Source organism: Marmota monax, unplaced genomic scaffold (genome assembly GCF_021218885.2).
Source record: "Marmota monax isolate L192 unplaced genomic scaffold, Marmota_monax_Labrador192_F-V1.1 WCK01_AAM20220418_F8-fsc00163, whole genome shotgun sequence".
In the NCBI taxonomy this organism is placed as follows: Eukaryota; Metazoa; Chordata; class Mammalia; order Rodentia; family Sciuridae; genus Marmota; species Marmota monax.
The window spans coordinates 1,364,232-1,384,415 of record NW_026693660.1 but is presented as its reverse complement, the minus strand read 5'-3'; the positions used below and the strand labels follow the sequence as shown (position 1 = coordinate 1,384,415).

Sequence of the window (20,184 nt, the reverse complement as noted above, 5' to 3'; positions counted from 1 at the left end):
TAGCCCACCATTACCATTCTCATATTTCACATTTCCTTTCAGGCAGTTCCTTGCCCATCTCTTTCACTACTTTTATTCTACTATCATTTGTCCATTGTCAGGTTATCTCCCCCGACACCCTAAGATTGGATTAAAATTTTCTCAAATGTATCTACTGGTATGTATATTGAGACCTAGCCCTATTGTGGCACTTACCTTATTTTTTGTGTTTCTTGGCTCGATTTTTCCACTAGTTGGCAGGATCTCAAGGCAGAAAAGACTCTCTCTCCATAGCCTTTGTGTCTAGCATGGTGCTGACTAGCTTTCAAGAAAGAGTTGTTGAAGGCAAGATTTAAAAATCTTTTTTATTCTAATATTTCCTTTTTTTTTTTTTTGTATCTTTGCACATGAGTCATCTTTGACAACCAGCTTATCAGATAGAAACCATTTCATCCAGATCCTAGCAGAGTGTCTCTTGAAAGAATTTTGGTGAAATTTTGTCTAGAGCTTTTGTTTCAGGACATGAGTAGGCCTATCTGTCTTTGGATCTCTGAGATAAGTCTGAGACAAGCTGAATACCTGAGTCTTTTGTTTTCAAACATTTTTTGTCCCCTCTCTTAGTGGGTCTGGTTTCAATCAGAGCCTGGCATCTTGAATGGCGTAGGCCATCCTGTCATCAATATGAAATAATCCTTTTCTTCAAGGAGAATGATATGGTTTAGTGGAGAGAGCCTTCCATGAGCGCCTACCATTTAACAGGCTCTCTTCTAAGCACTGGGGATATGGTAATGTGTTTCCTGGAATTGTCATTCTAGCAAGGGAAGACAGACCATGAACAAAATAAATAAGTAGTATGTATTATGAGAGAAATAAGGCCATGTATTATGTTAGAAGAAATGCTATGGAGAAAAATAAAACAGGGAATGGGATTGGGAGTTTAGGGGTAGGGGATTTTAATAGGACAATCAGGAAAGGCCTTCCTGAGGTTGTACTTTCATTTGAAGGAGGAGAGAGAATAAGCTGTTAAGATAGGGGGACAACCATTCTAGTTAGTGGGACAGTAAATGCAAAGGCTCTGAGGTGCATGGTGCCCAAAACGTCCAGGGTCGAGCCTGGAGCCAGTGTGGCTGGAACAGGGAGAGTGGAGGGGTGTTAGGAGATGCGGGCAGATGTGTTGAGGGCTAGATGAAAGAGGACCTTGAAGGCAGCTGAAGGAGTTTTGGTTTTTTTGGAGTGGGATGAGATACCCATTATAGGGTTTGAGATGGGATTTAACATAATCATCTTGGCTGCTGTATGGAGATTTGACAAGGGAAGCGAAGGTAGAAACCAGTTAGGAGCTGTGAAATGATGGTGACCTGCACCAGGTGGTAGTGGAGATAACAAGAAAGGTTTTTGAAAGTAGAACCCGGGCAGTTTGTTGACTTGGATTCCAGCCCACACTTGATCATTTATGAACTCTGACAGGCAATTTCTAGGAAGATTGATTTTCTTCATATATACAATGGGGAAAACAGTATCTGTCTTAATATTTCCTTGGATTATTATACTGATAAAATATTAAAAAGAATGTCAACTCTCTATGTGAAACTCCAAAGTGACATACAAATAATAAAGAACACTTTATTGAGCACTTTAGATTTACATTTTAATTTAATCCCCCTATCAATCCTACTAGAGAGACATTAATGTCTACATTTTGGAGATCAGGGAAATGACACTTAGAGCATAGAGTTTTCACAAGGTCACACAGCAGATATCCAGAGCATTGGGATCCAACCCAGAGCTTTCTGACCTTGCCTTGGTATCTGAGCTCTTGGCTTCTGTGCTACATTACTTTCTAGAAGGCATTCATACTATTCCTCAAAGGCTGTGGCTTTACATAGGATGGTTTCCTGGGAATTAGTGTGTATTTTGAAGCAGCTAGCATCCAGAGCATCTTACCTAATGCTGTCTGATCATGCTTTAAGGAGAATATTCATGCAAACATCTATAAGCCCACAGTAAATGTGCAGAGGAGAGGTGAGGTGGGTTTGTTGAGGATGAGGAGGTTTTGTAGAACTATAGCCCAGCTCTTTCCAGATACCTTACTTTCATTCTCCTAAAATTCCATTCCATTCTCTCTAGTTTTGCCAAATTTTGGCTGATGAACTTTCTCTTTCTTCCTTCCCTGGGACCCATGGGTAGAGAACTGTGTAGAGTTCCAGAAGACCAATGGATCCCTGAATGTGACCACTGAGAATGCCACGTCCCCTGTCATCGAGTTCTGGGAGTAAGTGAGGCCTTTCCCCATGTGAACGTGGGAGGTGTGTTCCACAGAAGGGTAGAGGGTATAGTTCTCACTGGATAGCAAGAAGAGTTTCTTCTTTCCTGGTCCTGTCACCTATGTGGCCTTTTTCTGTGGTGTCTATATTTGTGGTTAATGCAGAACTGATTTCAGAGATGAGAATTTTGTAGTTCTTCTCAGGCTGTGCTGGACTTTTCCTCATGTCAGAGAGGGAACATGCATGTGTATTCACTCTGCTAATACCCTCCTCTCTTTGACTCTTGTATGTTGCTCCTTATCCAGCCCATTCCCCCAAATGTTGATATTCACCCAGTGTGTGATCCCTTATAACAAAACAGCCTAAAATCCTGGTTGAGAAAATGCATGCTTACACCTCTTTCCCTGTGTTAAATTAGTACTCAGAGCAAACTTCCCTGGGCAAAATTTTTATTTGCCACCCTTTAAATCTAGCTCCATCTCCAGGCAAAGGAGAGCCTCACAGTCCCAGTAAAAAGAGTTGACCTACCTTCAGAGAGAGCCCGGAGGCATGGCTCTACAAGACCCACAGGCTACAAAACTGAGAATCAGAGCTGGGGTGCAGCTCAGTGGTGGGGTGCTTGACTAGCATGTATGAAGTTCTGGATTCTACCCCAAATCCCTCCAACCTCGCAAAAAAAGAAAGAAGGAAAGAAAAGAGGGAAGGAAGGAGTGAAAGAAGAAAAGAAGGAAGGAAGGAAGGAAAGGAGAGAGAGAGAGAGAGAGAGAGAGAGAGAGAGAGAGAGAGAGAGAGAGAGAATTTTAGTCAACTTTTTCACTGCTGCAACCGAAAGACCTGACCAGAACAAATGTAGAGGAGGAAAGGTTTACTTAGGGGCTCATGGTTTCAGAGATCTCAGTCCATCAAAGGCTGGCTCCATTTTTCGGGGCTCCAGGTGAGGCAGGACATCATGGCAGAAGAATGTGGTAGAGGGAAGCAGCTCTCATGATGATCAGAAAGCAGAGAGAGACTCCACTCTCCAGATACAAAATATATACCCCTCAGCCACGGCCCCCATGAACCACCTCTTCTAGTCACACCCCTCCCTCCTCTAGCCACAACCCAGTTAATCCCATCAGGTGACAAGTCATTGATTAAGTTAAGGTTCTGACCCAATCATTTCTCCTCCAAACCTTGTTGCATTGTCTCACACGTGAGCTTTTGGGGGACACCTCACATCCAAACCATAACAGAGAGAGACCTGAGGCTGACATCCAAAGTGGAACCAGGCTCACTCTTTTCTCCCCAGGAGGCGAGTCCTGAAGATCTCTGATGGCATCCAGCACCTGGGGGCCTTGCGCTGGGAGTTGGTCTTATGTCTCCTGCTCGCATGGGTCATCTGCTACTTCTGCATCTGGAAGGGGGTCAAGTCCACAGGCAAGGTCTGTGTTAGACAGCGCCCCCCCCCATCCTGGGACTCCCTGCCCTAGTCTGGGGACTGTCACCCAGTTGTGGTCTAGTCTGGAATGGGAGGGAATGATCCAGCGAAGATTTTATGTGCTTCCCTTCCTTGATTCTGTGCCTCTCCTGGAATGAATCCCATGTGCTTCTGGGAAGTGAAATAGGAGAAACAAAGGCAGGAAGAACACTTCCAGGAGTTTCATCTTGGAATTTTCCATGTGTGTGAGCACACTGCATACTGAACACTGTGAACACTGTGGCTTCTTATTTCATATACAACATTTCTGTGGCTAAGGAATTCCATTAAGACTGTTCACCTCCAAATGATTTCCAACCAACTCAAGAATTTGGGAGTCTGAGGTGCTAGAGGGTATGCTAAGCTGGACTCTCGAACTGGAGGCTTCAACAAGACTTCTTTTCTAATTTGGCTGCCTGGTTGTGCTAAGCTCGTAAACTCTTGTGAGGAAGAGATCACATGTTACAGATCTTTTCATACCTGACAACTCTTGCCAGAATTCCAAGCACTCTTGTTGGAAGAATGCCTAAATTCATTCAGTCACTTGACAAATATTTACTAAATATGTGCTGGGGAGGGCAAATGCTTAAACTGGAGGGAGGAGGGGTGAGGGAAGGTAGTGACTCAAGGTTTCAGGGAGATGGAGCTGAACAGCTGCACGGTGGAGGGAGGGAGCAGGAGAGGAACTCCCATGCCCTTTTTGGTGGGGTGGGAGCTTCTGCCTCTTGTCTCTGCTGCCGAGTCTTGGGGTCCCTCCTTCCTAACTCATAAGTTCCTTGTCACTCATCTGCTCTTGACCAGGTGGTGTACTTCACAGCCACATTCCCTTACCTCATGCTGGTAGTCCTGTTAATTCGAGGAGTGACACTACCTGGTGCCGCCCAAGGAATTCAGTTTTATCTGTACCCCAACCTCACACGTCTGTGGGATCCCCAGGTAAGAAGCCACAGGCAGGGGCTCTGGAGGCTTTGCTCTGGGGGGGTCTTGGTTCCTGGCTCATCCCAGGGCATCCCTGGAGATGGTGGGGTTACCCTTCCTTCTGCAGACATGTGTTAGCAGTGGTTTGTGGTTATAAGGTGTCTGACACTGCCCCTTCTTGGTCCACAGCTTCCAGAGAACCCAGGGGGCCTGAAGCCCTAGCTATATTTCTCAGGGACTGCAAATATGTCAGTCACTGAACACCTTTCTTATGAGCTGAGCTCCTTTCCTCTTGTCTACCCATTTTTCTCATGTTTGCATTTTTTTCTTCTTCTCCATTTCCTTCCCCCAAACTTCCTCTCTAGTTCTTGTCTGGTGCCTTCCTTCCACCATGTGACCCTTTGTGGGGGGGTGCAGTTCCCAGCCCCTCCCCACACTAGCTGGGTTGGTGTTAAGTTTCCTGTCAGTTGGCTGGGTCTTTTCCCCTCCCCTCCGCCCTTCCTTGGTTGCCCACACTCCCTCAGAGATAGTCAGCTTCCTTACAGCTCCACAGGGAGGGAGCGGGTGGTGCTGCTTGTCTTATTTTCTCCTCTTTGAGCGCCATTTTGAAAGCTGGCAAAGCCAATGGGAGTGTGGGTAAGCTCCACCCCAGAGCCTCCCAGATTGTGTTATCCAGTTCAGTACCATGTCTCTGCCTCTGCCTCCCTGGCACAGAGGGGAGTATTGTATAATTCAGAGATGCTCCTCTGGGTTGTCCAAGGTTCCCTGTGACTGTGCAAGGGCCCCCAGGAGACTCAAGGGCAGGTGACTTTCCAGGCTTATGAGACTATAAGGTGGCCTTCCAGACCTTCAAATAGTGCAGCATGAGCACAGTCACTGAAAACACTGAGAGGGAGAAAGAGACAAGGACAGACATGCAGCTCCAGAGTTCCTTCTCAAGACCCAGGAACTCGGTTTACCCCAGAAGCAATAGCTCTCTGTTGGGAAGAATTTGGGGTGATCTAGAAGCTAAACCACTCTCATCTCCTAGCCCCCCTGGCAGAATTGTGAGGCTTCCCTCTTGACTTTTCCTGGTACTGATGTGGCTCCCAGAAGCAGCCAGACCAGTCCTACTCAGAAATCTCCCCACAGAATCAAGTGATCTTTGTCCTGGGTGTTTCTCAATGGTCTTCCAGTGGGAAGAACTTATCTTTTTGCTGTTCCATTTCTTTTCTTTCTTTTTCCTTCCTCCCTCCTTTCTCCCTTTTGACGGTGTGGCCTCAAACTTGGAATCCTCCTGCCTTCACCTCCCCAGTCACTGGGGTTACAGGTGTGTACCACCATATTCTGGCTTCTCTCATTTCTTACACATTATAGAAATGCAGATTGCTATTTCCTCATTTTATGCAGACAGCAATAAGTTTGTGGAGCCAGATTACAGAGACAGACATGTTGAAGCTAAAAGGATTCCGGAGATCATCTAGTGCAGCCTCCTCGCTGCACAAATGAGTAAACTGTGAGCCCAGGGCAAAAAAAAAAAAAAAAAAAAAAGCAATGTAAAGGTGTATTTTGTTTCCTAAATCATAAGCCCTTTTGACTTATATGAAACCAAGGGCTGTGATAGAGAGTAGGCAGTAAGCAGGAGGTTGTGGGGGCAGTATATTTGAGAAAGGCTTTGAAGGTCAAGCAAAGAGTCTGGTGTGGGTCTGCCATGCAAGAGGAAGCACTGTGGTTTTGGAGCTGCAGAGCTGTGAACCAGTGGCTAAAACTCAGCTTTCCTTGCAGATAGGGCTGGGTTGAGAGAAAGGGGAAATGGGCAGGGAGACGGGCAGGTAGGCTGAAAGAGGAAAAGGAAAGAGGGCTTTGTCTTGATCAGCTATTTATAGCTAACGATTGGTGAGGGCTTATTATGTCCCTGGCGCTGTTGAGAGGTTTAAATGCATTGTTTCAGATAATCCTCACAGCAGATCAATGAGGTGTCTCCATTTTATAGACAACGAAATTGAGGCCTAGAGAGCTTAAAGGAATTTCCATCTTCACACCTGCAACTGGAACCAGGTCTGAATGATGATAAATACCATATACTTTTGAGATCTCCTCTTGAAGGCGTTCCTGTCTGCTCATATTTGTTTCTTTCACAAGCTCACTCATTCAGCAAAAAATGTGTTGAGCATCTATTATGTGTCAGGCCTGTTCTAGGTACCATATTTGGTGTATAATAGCTTCCAGCCAACTTGAAAGTGGGCCAGGTAGCCTTCAACTCTGAGAATTAACAAGGCCACGAGTCTGTGTCTGGGTTACTGCAGGGAATAAGACTTATTTTAATCTGCACTCTGGACACCATCCTTCCAACCCCAGCCAGCTGTGGGCTGTTCAGGGAGCATATGTCTTCCAAGTGTTTTAAGGCTGTAGCGAGGGAGCTGTTTCAAGAGCAGCCTGGTCCTGGTCCCATGCTGAAGCCAGGCCTTTGTCATCAGTGAGCAGAGAAGCACCTGCAGGGTGGATGCCCTGCCAGAGCCCTAATTGAATCTAGTTGGCACTCCCCAGGAAGTGTGATAATTCCAACTGGCATTTGCCTGGCACTTGAGAAAGGTGCAAAAATCCCTGTTAGCCAACACAAAGACCAAAGACATCTCTCTCTGCCAAGCACAGAGGCTGGGGGCTGGGAGCCAGGCAGAGACACTGCTGTGTTCCCCTCCTGTTTCCGCCTTTTTCTCTGCCAGGCTTGCTGTGCTTTGGGCGAGTTGCTACCTTTTCTGGTCTCCAGGGCACCTCCCTTTCACACTAGGGAATGGCCCCTGCCCCCACACCTGATGTGTGCTTCATTTAGGCGGCATGTTGCTTTCCCTCATCCTGTCTTTCATTCTCCTGAACTTTGGTAGATGGATGGGGACAGGGGGATGGCATGGGGTGTCCAAAGAGCCCTGTTGAACCTTTTACATTTCTGTGTTAAGTAATTCTGATGAAGGTTTTGTCTAGGGAGGAGGTTGAAACGACAGATTAGAACTAGTCTTATTTAGCGTGGTACATTGAAATCAATGCTATCTCATTATCACTGAAAGGTGAGTTGCTCTGTAAGATGGTAGCAGCAATAAGCAGCAGCAAAAGCTTGCATGAGTGCTTGACAAAATTAATATTCACACCAACCCTGTGAGTCAGAGGTTAGCCTCATTTTACAGATAGAGACACGCTTAGAAAACTCAAAGACACTTGCCCCAAATCACAAAACTAGCATGTTGGGGAGCTAGGGTTTCCTCCCAAATAGTCTTTTTGGAGTCTGCTATCTTAATCATGTGATAGATCTTTTCCAAAGGATATGAATTATTTAAAAGTTTTAAATGCTGTTTTCTAACCTGAGCACAGTAGTGCATGCCTGTAATCCCAGCAACTCAGGAGGCTGCGGCAGGAGGATTTGCAAGTTCAAGGCCAGCCTCAGCAATTTAGCAAGGCCCTAAGCAGCTTAGTGAGACCCTGTCTCAAAGTAAAAATAGAAAAGGGGGCTGGGGATGTGGCTCAGTGGGTAGGTACCCCCTGAGTTCAATCCCCAGTATCAAAAAAAAAAAAAAGGCTGTTTTCTAAAGGAGGCAATAGGAAACTAATTTATTTATGTGTTAGGCATTTTGTACACATTATTTTATTTGTTGTATTTATACCCATTTTTCTGATGAGAAAAGGGAGGTTCTGAGAGGTCAAGATTGAAAATGTCTTTCCTGGATTTTCTACAGATTTCTCTCTTCCTCTTTCCTGTGAACAGCCTCATTTCGTCCACATTCTAACAAGTGTTTTTCAATCTTGCTTTTTTCTTGATCTGTCTTCTGCCCCAGCCAAAGACACATCAGAGTTCTGGAAACCGGGGCTCCTGGAATGGGCAGATGGGAGGAGATTGCCTGTGGTGGGGAATGGAACAGTTTGCTCTGTGTGTTCCTTCAGCTTCCTTTTGACCCCATTCCAATCTCCCATCCCAGCAGGCTTGTCAGGCAGTGGCTCTGTGAAGAGCTGGGCCTGCCAAGCCCCCCGGGGGAGAGGGCTTTGGTCAAAGGCTCCATTGGACCTTGAGCTCTAAACCTGCAACCTCCTGCAGTTTCTCTGTTCTCATTAGTCTGTATTCCCAACTCCTTCTCAGCCTGCCCCCTACACCTCCCACCCCTGCCGGGTGAGATGAACAGCCAAGTCACGATTTCCCTTAGTACTTCTTTTGTGCTTCTTACATGATCCTTTTTCCTTTGTGGCAACTCCTGCCTCAGGGAACACCAGGGATAGGATTCCCAGTGAGTGAAGGGACAGAAGATGGGAAACATTCTCGCCTTTCCTCCATCTTTCTGTGCTTGATCCCCATTCCTGCAGAAATGGACATATAACAAAAGGAGTGTCCTAGGTGTTTCCCTGATGCCAGTTCTCAGGGCTATAGGGCTGTGATCCCACACCTGGTTGCTGTTCATTAGGACCACCAGGAAGCTTTGAAAATGGCACTGTTTCTGGATTCTCCTCCAGCCCTTGATATTCTGTCTCAATCGGGGATGCTGACTCTGAGGTAGTTCACTTGCCTATGGGTCCCCCGACCTTACAATGTGAAGGAAAATGGGCACTTGGGTATGGCTGAGTATGATGTGGGAGAGCAAGGGGCAAAGAGATGGAGGGTGGTGGTGATGGTTAGAGGGCAGGGAAGCTCCAAGGCTGTGGAGCATTAGTTTATGGGGGAACTGGAGGCTGCTTTTAGTGGAAGAAAACCATGGGGGCTGGAGGATTTGGGGGTCCTGAGTAGGCTAAGCAGAAGGCACAGATAAGCTGTTCAGTGTCCCTCTGTAAGGACACCTGCCTGGGCAATGTCTGCATCCACAGTTGGTGCTCCCTGGTGGTGCACTGTTTCCTGAAGGGAGGGTGCCTGGGGAGGGTCTGGAGCCACAGGACCCCATCTCCTGCAGCTCTGAAGAGTTGCTTACTCCTGTTGCCTTGATATTCTTTCTCATCAGGATGTTATTCTAGCTGTTAGAATTAAATCACAACATGCAAAGCGGGGTCAGCCAGCTGCAATAACAACAGCAATAACCATGCCTCCGCTTAGCTGGATAGGTATTTTCCATATGCATTTCTGTTCTTCCTCGAGACTTCTTGTGAGTGGAGGATCACTCTCCCTGCTTTTCAGACAGAGGATTTTGAGGAGGAGGAACAAAGCTACATGCTTGAGATGGCCCTGATATCCAGGACCCACAGCCCTAGGGAGCCTGTACCTGGATCCCTTCCCTGCTGGTCACAGTGCTATGAGAACCTGGAATAGGAGAAAGTGGGGGCAGAACCCAGGTTTTGTTTCCCATTATAGAACACTTGATCTCAAACCTAGCTTTGTTCTAGAGCTTTGCCCTGTCCTCCTAGGCCTTCCACCAGGGTCCTGTGGTCTTGTTCTTTGAATGCCTAGTGCCTGTTTCATCTTGGTGGTTCCCAAGATACTCCATCCAGGGGCCCAGGGAAAAGAGCCACTGGGTCTGTGGGGTTGGCAGAGAGTGCCGGCAATGGCTGAGAGCAGGTTCTCACCATCCCTAGGCAGCATCTGGCTCATGCCTGTGTCTTCCCTTGGAGGCCCAGTGGCCTGGCTCTCCTGGAGTTCAGCTTTCTTCTGCCTTTGCAGGTGTGGATGGACGCTGGCACCCAGATCTTCTTCTCCTTTGCCATCTGTTTGGGCTGCCTCACAGCCCTGGGCAGCTACAACAAGTATCACAACAACTGCTACAGGTGATTGGGAGAGTGGGACCTGAACCACACGCCTGTATCTCTGATGTCTCCCTAGCCATGCTAGACCAGGGTTGAGCTGCACCAGCTCCTGCATTGCCCCCTATCTGTACCCCCAGTTTCCAATACCACAGAGCTATGGAGGGTTTAGAATGTGTAGAGGGATTGCTTCTGAAAAAGGTGGAATAGTAGTGGGAGACCAAAAGAGGGACCTAGCCCATCCTGGCTGATTCAGAGGTCAGTGGGATCTGGAGTTATAGTTAAGCAAGACTGAGAAGCAATATCATACAGTGGAGCCCTGGTCTTGCCTGCTTAGTTTGCCCCAGCAAACACTGAATCAATACCCATTTTCACTTTATCTCTTGGGCATTCTTCCCATAGGCCCCTCCCTTACTTTATGTCCTCTCCCCAGTGTTCCTTCCTGCCTACCTGGTTCGTGCTCAGAGAATCTAAGCCAATTTTAGTTTAGCTGAAATATAGCAGGAAAAAAAATCCTATCATGCATTTCAAAAATCAAATCTAGATGCCCAAGAATTATTTGTTTGTTTCTTTGTTTTAAATGATCCATGTCCATGTCAGAAGGAATTATATCAGAGTTGCAATGCCTTCAAGAAGTGTGGAAGCAATATGACAGGGAGGGGAGGCTGTGTGGCAGTTGGTAATATTTAGATTTACATTTTACTTCCTTTGAGCACCATTCTTTTAGGATGATGTGTTAGTTAGCTTTTTGTTGCTGTGGCAAACACCTAAGAAAAACAACTCAGAGGAAGATAGATTTATTTTGGTTTGTGGTTTCAGAGGTTTCAGTTGGTGGTTTGCAGGCTCCATTGCTTTGTGTCTGAGGTGAAGCAGAGCATCATGGCGGAAAGGCATGGTGGAGGAAAGCTGTCAGCACGTGGCAGCCAGGAAGCAGAGAAAGCAGGAGTGCGGGGATGAGAGGAATGACTAGGGACAAGATATAGACCCCAAGGGCATGTCCCCAGTAGTCCATTCAGCTATCAATGGATTAATCCACTGGTGAGGTCAGAGCCCTCATGATGCAGTCACTTGCCCCAAACCCCTCCTCTGAGCATTGCTGCACTGGGAACCAAGGTTTTAAACACATGAGTCTTTGGGGGATACTTCATATACAAATGATAACAGACCACCTTGATTTACTCTATATTTGAGCAAGCTGTGGGGGGTTAGGGGAGTGAGGCAGAGCTGACCCTTTGAATAGTCATCTGAATTCTGCTAGGGAGCCCTGCCCCTGGCCTCTGCAAAGATGTCAGAATGAGTATCTGCCAGGAGGGGTTGTGTTTCCCGGGGGTTCCTGTTGCAGACTGAGACTTTGATAGCCCCTTTCTGACCTGGCCTGTTGCCTTCTTCTCCCATCTGCCCCCACACAGGGACTGCATCGCCCTCTGCTTCCTCAACAGTGGCACCAGCTTTGTTGCCGGGTTTGCCATCTTCTCCATCCTGGGATTCATGTCTCAGGAGCAGGGGGTGCCTATTTCTGAGGTTGCTGAGTCAGGTGAGTGTTGCTGGGAAGCGCTGAAGGCACTGGATTCTGTAAGCCTGGTTTGAAACTTTGGCAATCAGGATCCAGAGGTGATGGCCAAGAAGTTTCAGATTTTGGAGCATTTTAGATTTTAGATATTCAAATTAGGGATATTCAACTGGTCAAGCTTATGCAAATATCCCCTAAATCCCAAACACTTCTGGTTCCTAGTATTTCATTTGAGGGATGCTCAACCTGAATGTGTCAAGCACTGTGTGAGGCATTTGCATGAAGCATGTGATATAAACCTGTTCCCAGTATGGGAACTGACACTTGAAGAAGCAGATGATGGTCCAAGATCACAGTGGTACTTTTTATTTTTCAGAGGAAGTTTCCTATGGACAAACCAGGCTCTGTCATGTGCATTTGTTCTTTGCCATTTGAGTCAACTGAAAACAACATTCATGTTTTTGAGAATACCATGTGTGTCAATGGTATTCTAAAATTAATGCCAGTTTACTTACTGTAGGGTGAGAAGTCCCAGGCCAAATCCAGCTCTAGAGGTATTTTCTTTGGTACCATCTGCTTCCTAAACACATTGTGATTGCCCTCAGTCGGACCATGATTGTTCCCTTTCTCACCAGGCCCTACCTACAACTTCCTCTTATTTTACAGTGAATTAGCTTCACATATTTATATTGCCTGCTGGTTCCTGAACTCACTCCAAGTTTGGAACTTCTGGTTTGGAGCAGTAGATCTGGAGGCTCATCACTCTTTTACAAAAAGTCCTTTGTATCTAGGGTCTCTAGGTTCTATTCTTGCCAGTGAGAATGTGATGGGTGGTGCTCTGGAAATTCAGGGATCCGATAGAAGTTTGGGTGGCTTGTCCTGGGCCAGGAAGGTGGTGATGATGGTAACTTTGGGGTTTCCTCCAACTCTGTTATTCCAAGGTCCCATACTGGGAGGCCCTGGGACACTAAGGCCTGGAGCTGTGTTGCTCTGCTTCTGTTGTAGGCCCTGGCTTGGCCTTCATCGCCTACCCTCGGGCTGTGGTGATGCTGCCCTTCTCTCCCCTCTGGGCCTGCTGTTTCTTCTTCATGGTCGTTCTTCTGGGACTAGATAGCCAGGTATCAAGAGGTGGTCACTCAGAGCATGAGAGATGAGTGGGTATGGGGGGGCTGGGGCAGGGGGCACAGAGAGTATGAGGTTGAGCTTTATTCCCCAAGGATCCTCAAAATAGTTGGGGACTGGGCAAATGTCAGAAGTGGACCCAGAGAACCTTGTAGAGTAGGTCCACACTGACCACGCAAAGACCGCAGCTCTGGGGACTGGTGACAGGAATGCTGGCAGGCCTGACCCTAGGAGTAAGAAGCCAGAGCTGGCTGACAGGCTTATTGTGGGAGCTCTCTTTCCCTCCAATTCTTTTGCCCTCTCATCCAGTTTGTGTGCGTAGAAAGCCTGGTGACGGCGCTGGTGGACATGTATCCCCGGATGTTCCGCAAGAAGAACCGGAGGGAGATCCTCATCCTTGCAGTGTCTGTCATCTCCTTCCTTGTTGGGCTGGTCATGCTCACAGAGGTGAGGGTCTGGATGGCTGGAAGGGGGGACCTGGTGAGGAGGCAGAGCCACGAGGACTGTTTCTGTCAGGTGGGGCATGCTGCTAGGGTTCCAGGTCACAGGACAGGCCTTCTGGGAGTCAGGGTACCTCTTCCCCCTCCCCCACTCCCCACCCAGAAAAGATGGCTGAAGGGTAAGTTGGCTCCATGGTAAGTGAAAACTTATGGAAAGGATGGATGGGAAGTCCTCTAGAGTGGCCTCTCTAGCAAGAGGGTATGATTTCCTAGGTCTTTGAACCAAGTTCAGTGAAGGACCTCAAAGGGAGAAGGGTGGCCCTAGGAGTGATGTCTCAGGGGTGAAGAAGGGCAATGGAGCTTGTCAGTTTGACAATACCAGATGACCTATATCCTGATTCTTTCTCAAAAGAGTACACACCATGCCTTAGGCTTCTGAATTAATCCCTAAATGTTCTCAGGGAGCAATAGCTGTGTGATTTCATCTTCTATCTGAAAACAATAACAAAAAACAATTATTATCCATATCTGCCTAGTGCTTTACAGTTTACATACTGCATTCTCTTATCTCTTGTGATCCTCACCAATGTTGCTTTGTGCTCCAAAGTCATGAGGCTGAGGGGTATGGGGGTAAGTCCATTGTTTCCTCTGGCTAATCTCCTTCCTTCCAGGGTGGCATGTACGTGTTTCAGCTCTTTGACTACTATGCAGCCAGTGGCATGTGCCTCCTGTTCGTGGCCATCTTTGAGTCTCTCTGTGTGGCTTGGGTTTATGGTGAGTGGCTTTCCCCGCTGGGTACCAACTCTAACTCCAGTGCTCTCCTTCACCCCAGGGCCCTTAGACCAAGGGGAGATATTTATAGCTCTCACCACCTTTCCCCAGACTCCACCCTACCCAACCTCAAGTCTCAATCCTAAGAGGCTACCATTGGAAGGGCCTTACCCACACACCTGTCATAGCACACCTGGACCATTTCAGATGGGTCCACATCCTGTCTCATCCCAGCCTTTTCATCTTTTAACAACCTTAATAACCAGGAAGTGTCGCCTCTCCCTAAGCCAAGTATTACTGGTTGCTACCATAATATCTTGCCCATCCTAGTCTGTGGCCCTTTTCCTGACTCTTCAGATGCTGAAGAATGTCCTTTCTCCCCCTTCCTTCTTCTCTTCTCCGTGGTAGGAGCCAGGCGCTTCTACGACAACATTGAAGATATGATTGGGTACAGGCCATGGCCTCTTATCAAATATTGTTGGCTCTTTTTCACGCCAGCTGTGTGCACGGTAAGGTAGTCCTCAAGAAGTAAAGACAGATGAAGGGAGGGAGAGATGATGGTGGCTGCAGGGTGGAGGTCATTAGCTCTTGAGTGGACTTCTCCCTAGGAGTTGACAATCACCTTAGATTTTTCACTCCTCCCCCTGTTGGAGCCTAGAAAACTACAGCAAGATAGATTCTTCCTTTCCATTTCACGGAGGGATACACTGAGGTCCAGGCTGTTAGACAGTTTGACCAACAGCCCAGTGTGAGTCTCAAGTCACAGTCAGAACTGAAGCCCAAGGGTTGGGCTACTCAGAATAATGTTGATAACCATGGTGGTCATAATAGCAGTAGTTATAGAGCACGCACTTTGTGCCTGGCACAAAGAGTTTCACACAAGAACCCTGACTACCAATGACACTCATTTTACAGATGAAATTGAAGCTAAAGAGGTGAAGCAACTTACTCAGCCAGAAAGTCATAGAAAGCAAGGATTCAAACTTGCTCCAGAGTTTGAGTCTTAAACTATGATGTGATGTGCTCTGGCTTCATCTGCTTCTGTCAGAAGTCCCCAGAGCCCCCATTGTGTGTACAATATAAATGAGGAAAGAGGGAGAGGGAGGCATGATCACTACCAGGAGGTACTCATTGTCCAAACTCCTGAGTGGGAGAATAAACACTTAAAGCACCCAGCAGACATACAGTCATGTCCTAAAGGTGTCCAGGGATATAAGCGCCCTGGAGTGATGTGGTGTATGCCCTGGAAGTACAGACGGGGGACGTGGATTTTGAGCAGAATATGGGTGGAGATTGGAGACTAGTCCAGATAATCCTGGATGCAAATCCTACAGGCCAGCTGTGGGGAGAGGGGAATGAGGGCTGAAGGCACGGTCCCCGCTCCACCACTTCCTCTTTCTTTTCCTCTTCCACCCCCAGGCCACCTTCCTGTTCTCCCTGGTCAAGTACACTCCACTGACCTACAATAAGAAGTACACATACCCATGGTGGGGTGATGCCCTGGGCTGGCTCCTGGCTCTGTCCTCCATGGTCTGCATTCCTGCATGGAGCTTCTACAAACTCAGCACTCTCAAGGGCCCCTTCAGAGAGGTATGGAGGAAAGCAGTCAGAGCTCGGCACCTTGTTGGGTGAGGAAGGCCCCTGGATGATGGTGGGCTGCCTGCAGGGGTAGTAACTGGTACACAGAGGAGCCAGTGGCTGGTGTGGGTGCAAGACTGTGATTATAGGCCTGGTACCTGGAGGTAAGTTTATGGGGCTGCAGGAAGACTTTGATGATAAGGGGTTCTGGCAGACAGCCCCCCACTCCACCATGTGACAGCTACCTCCACTGTCCTTGCAGAGAATCCGCCAGCTCACATGCCCAGCTGAGGAGCTGCCCAAATGGAACCAAGGAGGACCCCCTGCCCCTGCCACACACACAACGTCACTTCTCAGAACGTCACTCAAAGAACCTGAGTCTCACTGCTAGGGTCCAGACTCTCAGATGGTGCCTGTGAGCTTGGGTGTGGGGCCAACTGCAAAAGCAGAGGGCAAATGCAGTCCTTCTCTGCTTCTCTGCTCCCCACCTGGGGCAGACAAGACAAAAGATATTTGCCAAATATCCCAAAAGATATTTGGGAATCTGCCTTCTGCACTGGGGGCCTTCCACTCTAACTTCCCTGCTCCAGGGGTGGTCTAAACAGTTGTGAGATGCCAGTATCAAGAGGACCCCTTTGAGGCAGCTTGGGAAGCTGGGTGAGGGCTGGCGGGGTGAGAGCATGGCTGGTGTCTGGCCTTCTACCCTTCATTCCATTAAACCCATCTTCCCACTGACTCTCGCAGTTCTGTCTGGTTTCTGCCCTCTGCCTTGTGCCTTGGCCACCTTCCCACTTTGAATCTGTGGCTGTAGGACCCTTCCTCTCCCTTCCCTCACCTTCCCTCAGTGAGTTCTCCTTGTGGACCACTTAGCAGAGGGTATTGCTGTGGTGGGAGGGTGACAGGGCCAAGCTACAACCCTTCATTATCAGACATTTGGACCAGAGGAAGCTTCCACACCTCCCCCATGCTTCCCTTCTCTCCTCCTTTGCTCTGCAGGATAAGAAAGGAGATGGAGGCAAGGAAGGGGGAGTCCTGGGCACTAGCTACAGGAAAGTAAAAGCCTGGTTGCAGCTTCTTCTTTCCTGCATTCCCTTTGTTGTGTCCTTGCCTGCCCTTAAAGTTGGTCTATGCGTGCCTACCCAAGACCTGGTGCTGGGGACCTAAGAGAGGGCCAGCAGGCCTTGCCATTGCCTATGGGAGGAGGGAAAGGAGAGCCTTGGCAGAGGAGGGCACTACCCCAGCTCTGCCAGTAGAGGGACCCCACCGCCCCAGGATGGCCTTGCTCCTTTTATGTTTTGCAAAAAGTTGCTGTCACCATTAAATGTGGCCACAAGGGGGTGGCACTGCCATGACCTCCACTTCACTGTTAGGGCCTAAGCTGTAGAGATGAACCCCTAGGGTTAGGCTGCAAAGAAGTTCCAGGTGGAAGGCAAAGTCCAGTCATGGTGATTTGAGTCCCTTTCAGGAGATTCACAAATGGTAAAATATGGTGTGAAAATCACTGCCTGGCTCAAAAATCAGGAGCTAGGGTTCTGGTCCTGACTTGTCTCTGACTTGCCGTTTGTCTGTGTGGAAGCTCCTTGGACTTCATGTTCATTTTTCAGATGCACCATGCACTGCACCTACAACCCCATCAAGTTGCATTCATCTGTACATCTGTCTGTTGTAGGGCTCAAATGAGGCCGTGGGTGTGAGAGTCCTTTCAGTCTTTTGATGCCCTGAGTGTGAGGTCACTAAACATTTGGGGAGATGGGTGAGGGGAGGTTCTCTGGCCATCCAGGAGTGGGGAGCTGACAGGTACTAATGTGAGAAATGCTGCTGGTTTTGTTCCTGCACTTGGTTTAGGCCAAGGGAGGGGACAAGATGAGAGTGGGGGTGGAGGAGGGCTGTTTTTGTCCCCATCTGCTTTCCTTGCCTGGAATGGCAGAGACAATTTCCAGAGGAAGAGAGCACAACAGGATGGGAAACCTCCCTTGTCCAAAGGCTACACCTGTTAGAGAAGCAGGTGGGGAGAGTCTTGGGCAGGTGACAGCAAACAGCAGAAGCATGAGTAACTGGAGATTTCCAAACTGAGGCTTAGTGCGGTAGCAAGCACTTGTTGGACACTTGGCTCACCAAGCTGCCTTGGGGCCTCAGACCTCGTGCCTTAGACCTTACAAACAGATATATTTAGGTCTCTGATTCATACATGTGTGTACACACAGTTTCTCACTATCCTTAGACAAATGTGCACACGTGCACAAAGTTAGAGGCCTCACAGTTAGCTGAGCACACTCCTTTACTGAGACTTGCTGTCCTGACTTAGATCTTATTAGCTGTAAGACCTTGGGCAAGGTAAACTCTCGGATCCTTAGTTTTCTCCTCTGAAAAATGAGGATAATATTATTTATATCATAGAAGTCACTGTCACCCAGTAGAGAGAATAGTGACAGCTGCCCTGGGGACACTCAAGCAAATCCCTTGTATTTACCCCACATTGGACTGTCAGTATAACAGAAAAGCCCAGGATGAGATGAGACATCCTTGCTGTCCACTAGCTTCACCCCACCCCGACATTATGATGCATTGGGCTCCATGAAGGAGAATACACATTTATTGAGTTAAACTTATTTGTTAGGAGGCAAGGGAGAGGCAGTCCTAAAAAAGTGTTCATCCTGTGGCCCAGCAGTCCTGCTCATCACAGCAGTATTGTTCAAGAAAAGCAGGACCTGAGCCTCCCTGCTTTAGCTTATTCCCTGGTCCTGGGAGAGCAAAGCCTTCCCAGGATAGGAAAGATGGGGATCATGTTTTCCCCATCAAGTTGCATTCATCTGTCTATCTGTCTGTCAGTTCATCCATACATCCATGTAATCAGTAAAAACCAAGTGCCTACTGTGAGGCAGTATTGTTTTAAATGCTAGCAGCAGAAACAAAGAATTATGAAATGAAACCCCTGACATTTATGTATGTATGGTCTGGTAAATAGTATGCTGCATACTGCATAGATTTTTGGAACCAAGAGACCCAGATTCAAATCCCAGTTCTATCATTGACCAGTGCATGGCCGTGCGACAAATCACTTAGCATATATTCTCCTTAGCATTCTCTTCTGTAAAATGGGGCTAATAATGCCTACATTTCAAGATTTCTAAGGGGATTACATGAGGTAACATGTAAAGCACTGAGCCTGAGTTAGATGCTGATGAAATAGGTTCCACTCCAGGTCCTCTAAAAGCATGCTTGGAGTTAGAAGATGATGGTGTTGAGAACATTCTAGGGGGTACAGTAGTTCTTACTGCAGTGAGATCACTGTTCACTTGGCCATATTTCCTCTCAATCCAGGACTCTTCCCAGTATGGAAACAGTCCAGTCTTAGCTAGAATTTCTAGGATTCCTTCTTTTTGCAAAGACAGGGTTTCTGGCCTCAGAATTTTCCAGTTGGACTGAATAAGGGGATAAGGATGGCTCAAAGTTAAGCCAATGAGACTCAGACCAGAGGCATCGAGGTAAGGGCAGGGAGGAATGAGGCAGAGAGGACTTTCTCTTTGGGGGAAAAATCAAGCTCCACTCCCTGGGGAGAGAGGGAAAGAGAGTCAGGCTAGGTAAAAGGGTGAATTTGGAGCTGCTGGATATTTTGTTTTCTAGTAGCTGTAACTAGGTAGTCTCCTGGACTCTAGTAACCCCTTTGTGATAAACTCTATAATCAATACATTTTGGACCCAATATTCAGAGACAGGGCAGGCACAGCAATGCAGATGGCACCGTGACAGTTGGGCATGGGGGTAACACAAATGTGGATTCTGGCTAGGCCGGGTCCTCCTCTGCCAGAGCCAACCTTCAGCCTGACTTCTAGAATCACAGAGGCAAATGGCCTGAGAACTTAGACTCACTCTAGCTTTCTTTTGATGAGGGACTTCACAGAAGAGGCTGAGAGGGGCCGGAGGGATGTTGAGTAGGGGTGCTTGATGGAAAATTACAAACCGAGATTCTCACTTCACACCCCTCTGCTGCTGGGAAGTTCTAAAAGACAAAGAGGAAGCACATGTAAAGGGAAATTTCCCCTTCTCCCCACAACTTCCCCTCCCCCCACACCACCTGTAGCTGAAGAAACATCTTTGTCTAGAAGAAGGCACTGTCCCTTCTGAATGAAGGGCCATGGGACAGTCTTGTCCCCAGTGCCTTGAGGGCATGCTCAAGAGAGGTGACGAGGGACTCATTCTGGAGAAGCTCATTGGGCATGCAGCACAAGGCACATACTCCACACAGGCCCTTCAGCACTGCCGGCTGCCAGGCTATTCCAGAGAAATCCTATCAGTGTACATCAGTGCCAAGAGGTGCTGCTTAGGACCAGACCCTCCATGTTCCGAGCCCCCGCTTCCAGAGGCATCATAACGAACATCAACAGCTTCCCTTGAGCTCTTGGGCTAGTCCAGGCAATGACCAACTTGTCTATAATAATCCCTGCAAACTATGGATTATTAACTT

The 20,184-nt window shown here is 47.8% G+C and overlaps 1 protein-coding gene across 1 annotated transcript in view; it reads left to right on the top strand.

Annotated features, from left to right (window-relative positions):
• Slc6a13 (solute carrier family 6 member 13) overlaps positions 1 to 16,455 on the top strand; it is a 38,982-nt gene extending 22,527 nt beyond the window's left edge. The window contains exons 5-15 of the mRNA XM_046459795.1: positions 2,167 to 2,251; positions 3,532 to 3,664; positions 4,501 to 4,635; positions 10,220 to 10,323; positions 11,709 to 11,833; positions 12,815 to 12,927; positions 13,241 to 13,378; positions 14,043 to 14,145; positions 14,551 to 14,651; positions 15,562 to 15,732; positions 15,983 to 16,455. Of these exons, the coding sequence (XP_046315751.1) occupies positions 2,167 to 2,251; positions 3,532 to 3,664; positions 4,501 to 4,635; positions 10,220 to 10,323; positions 11,709 to 11,833; positions 12,815 to 12,927; positions 13,241 to 13,378; positions 14,043 to 14,145; positions 14,551 to 14,651; positions 15,562 to 15,732; positions 15,983 to 16,111 (1,337 nt within the window). The 3' untranslated portion in view covers positions 16,112 to 16,455. The remainder of the gene's footprint in view (positions 1 to 2,166; positions 2,252 to 3,531; positions 3,665 to 4,500; positions 4,636 to 10,219; positions 10,324 to 11,708; positions 11,834 to 12,814; positions 12,928 to 13,240; positions 13,379 to 14,042; positions 14,146 to 14,550; positions 14,652 to 15,561; positions 15,733 to 15,982) is intronic.
• The last annotated feature ends 3,729 nt before the right edge of the window (positions 16,456 to 20,184 follow it).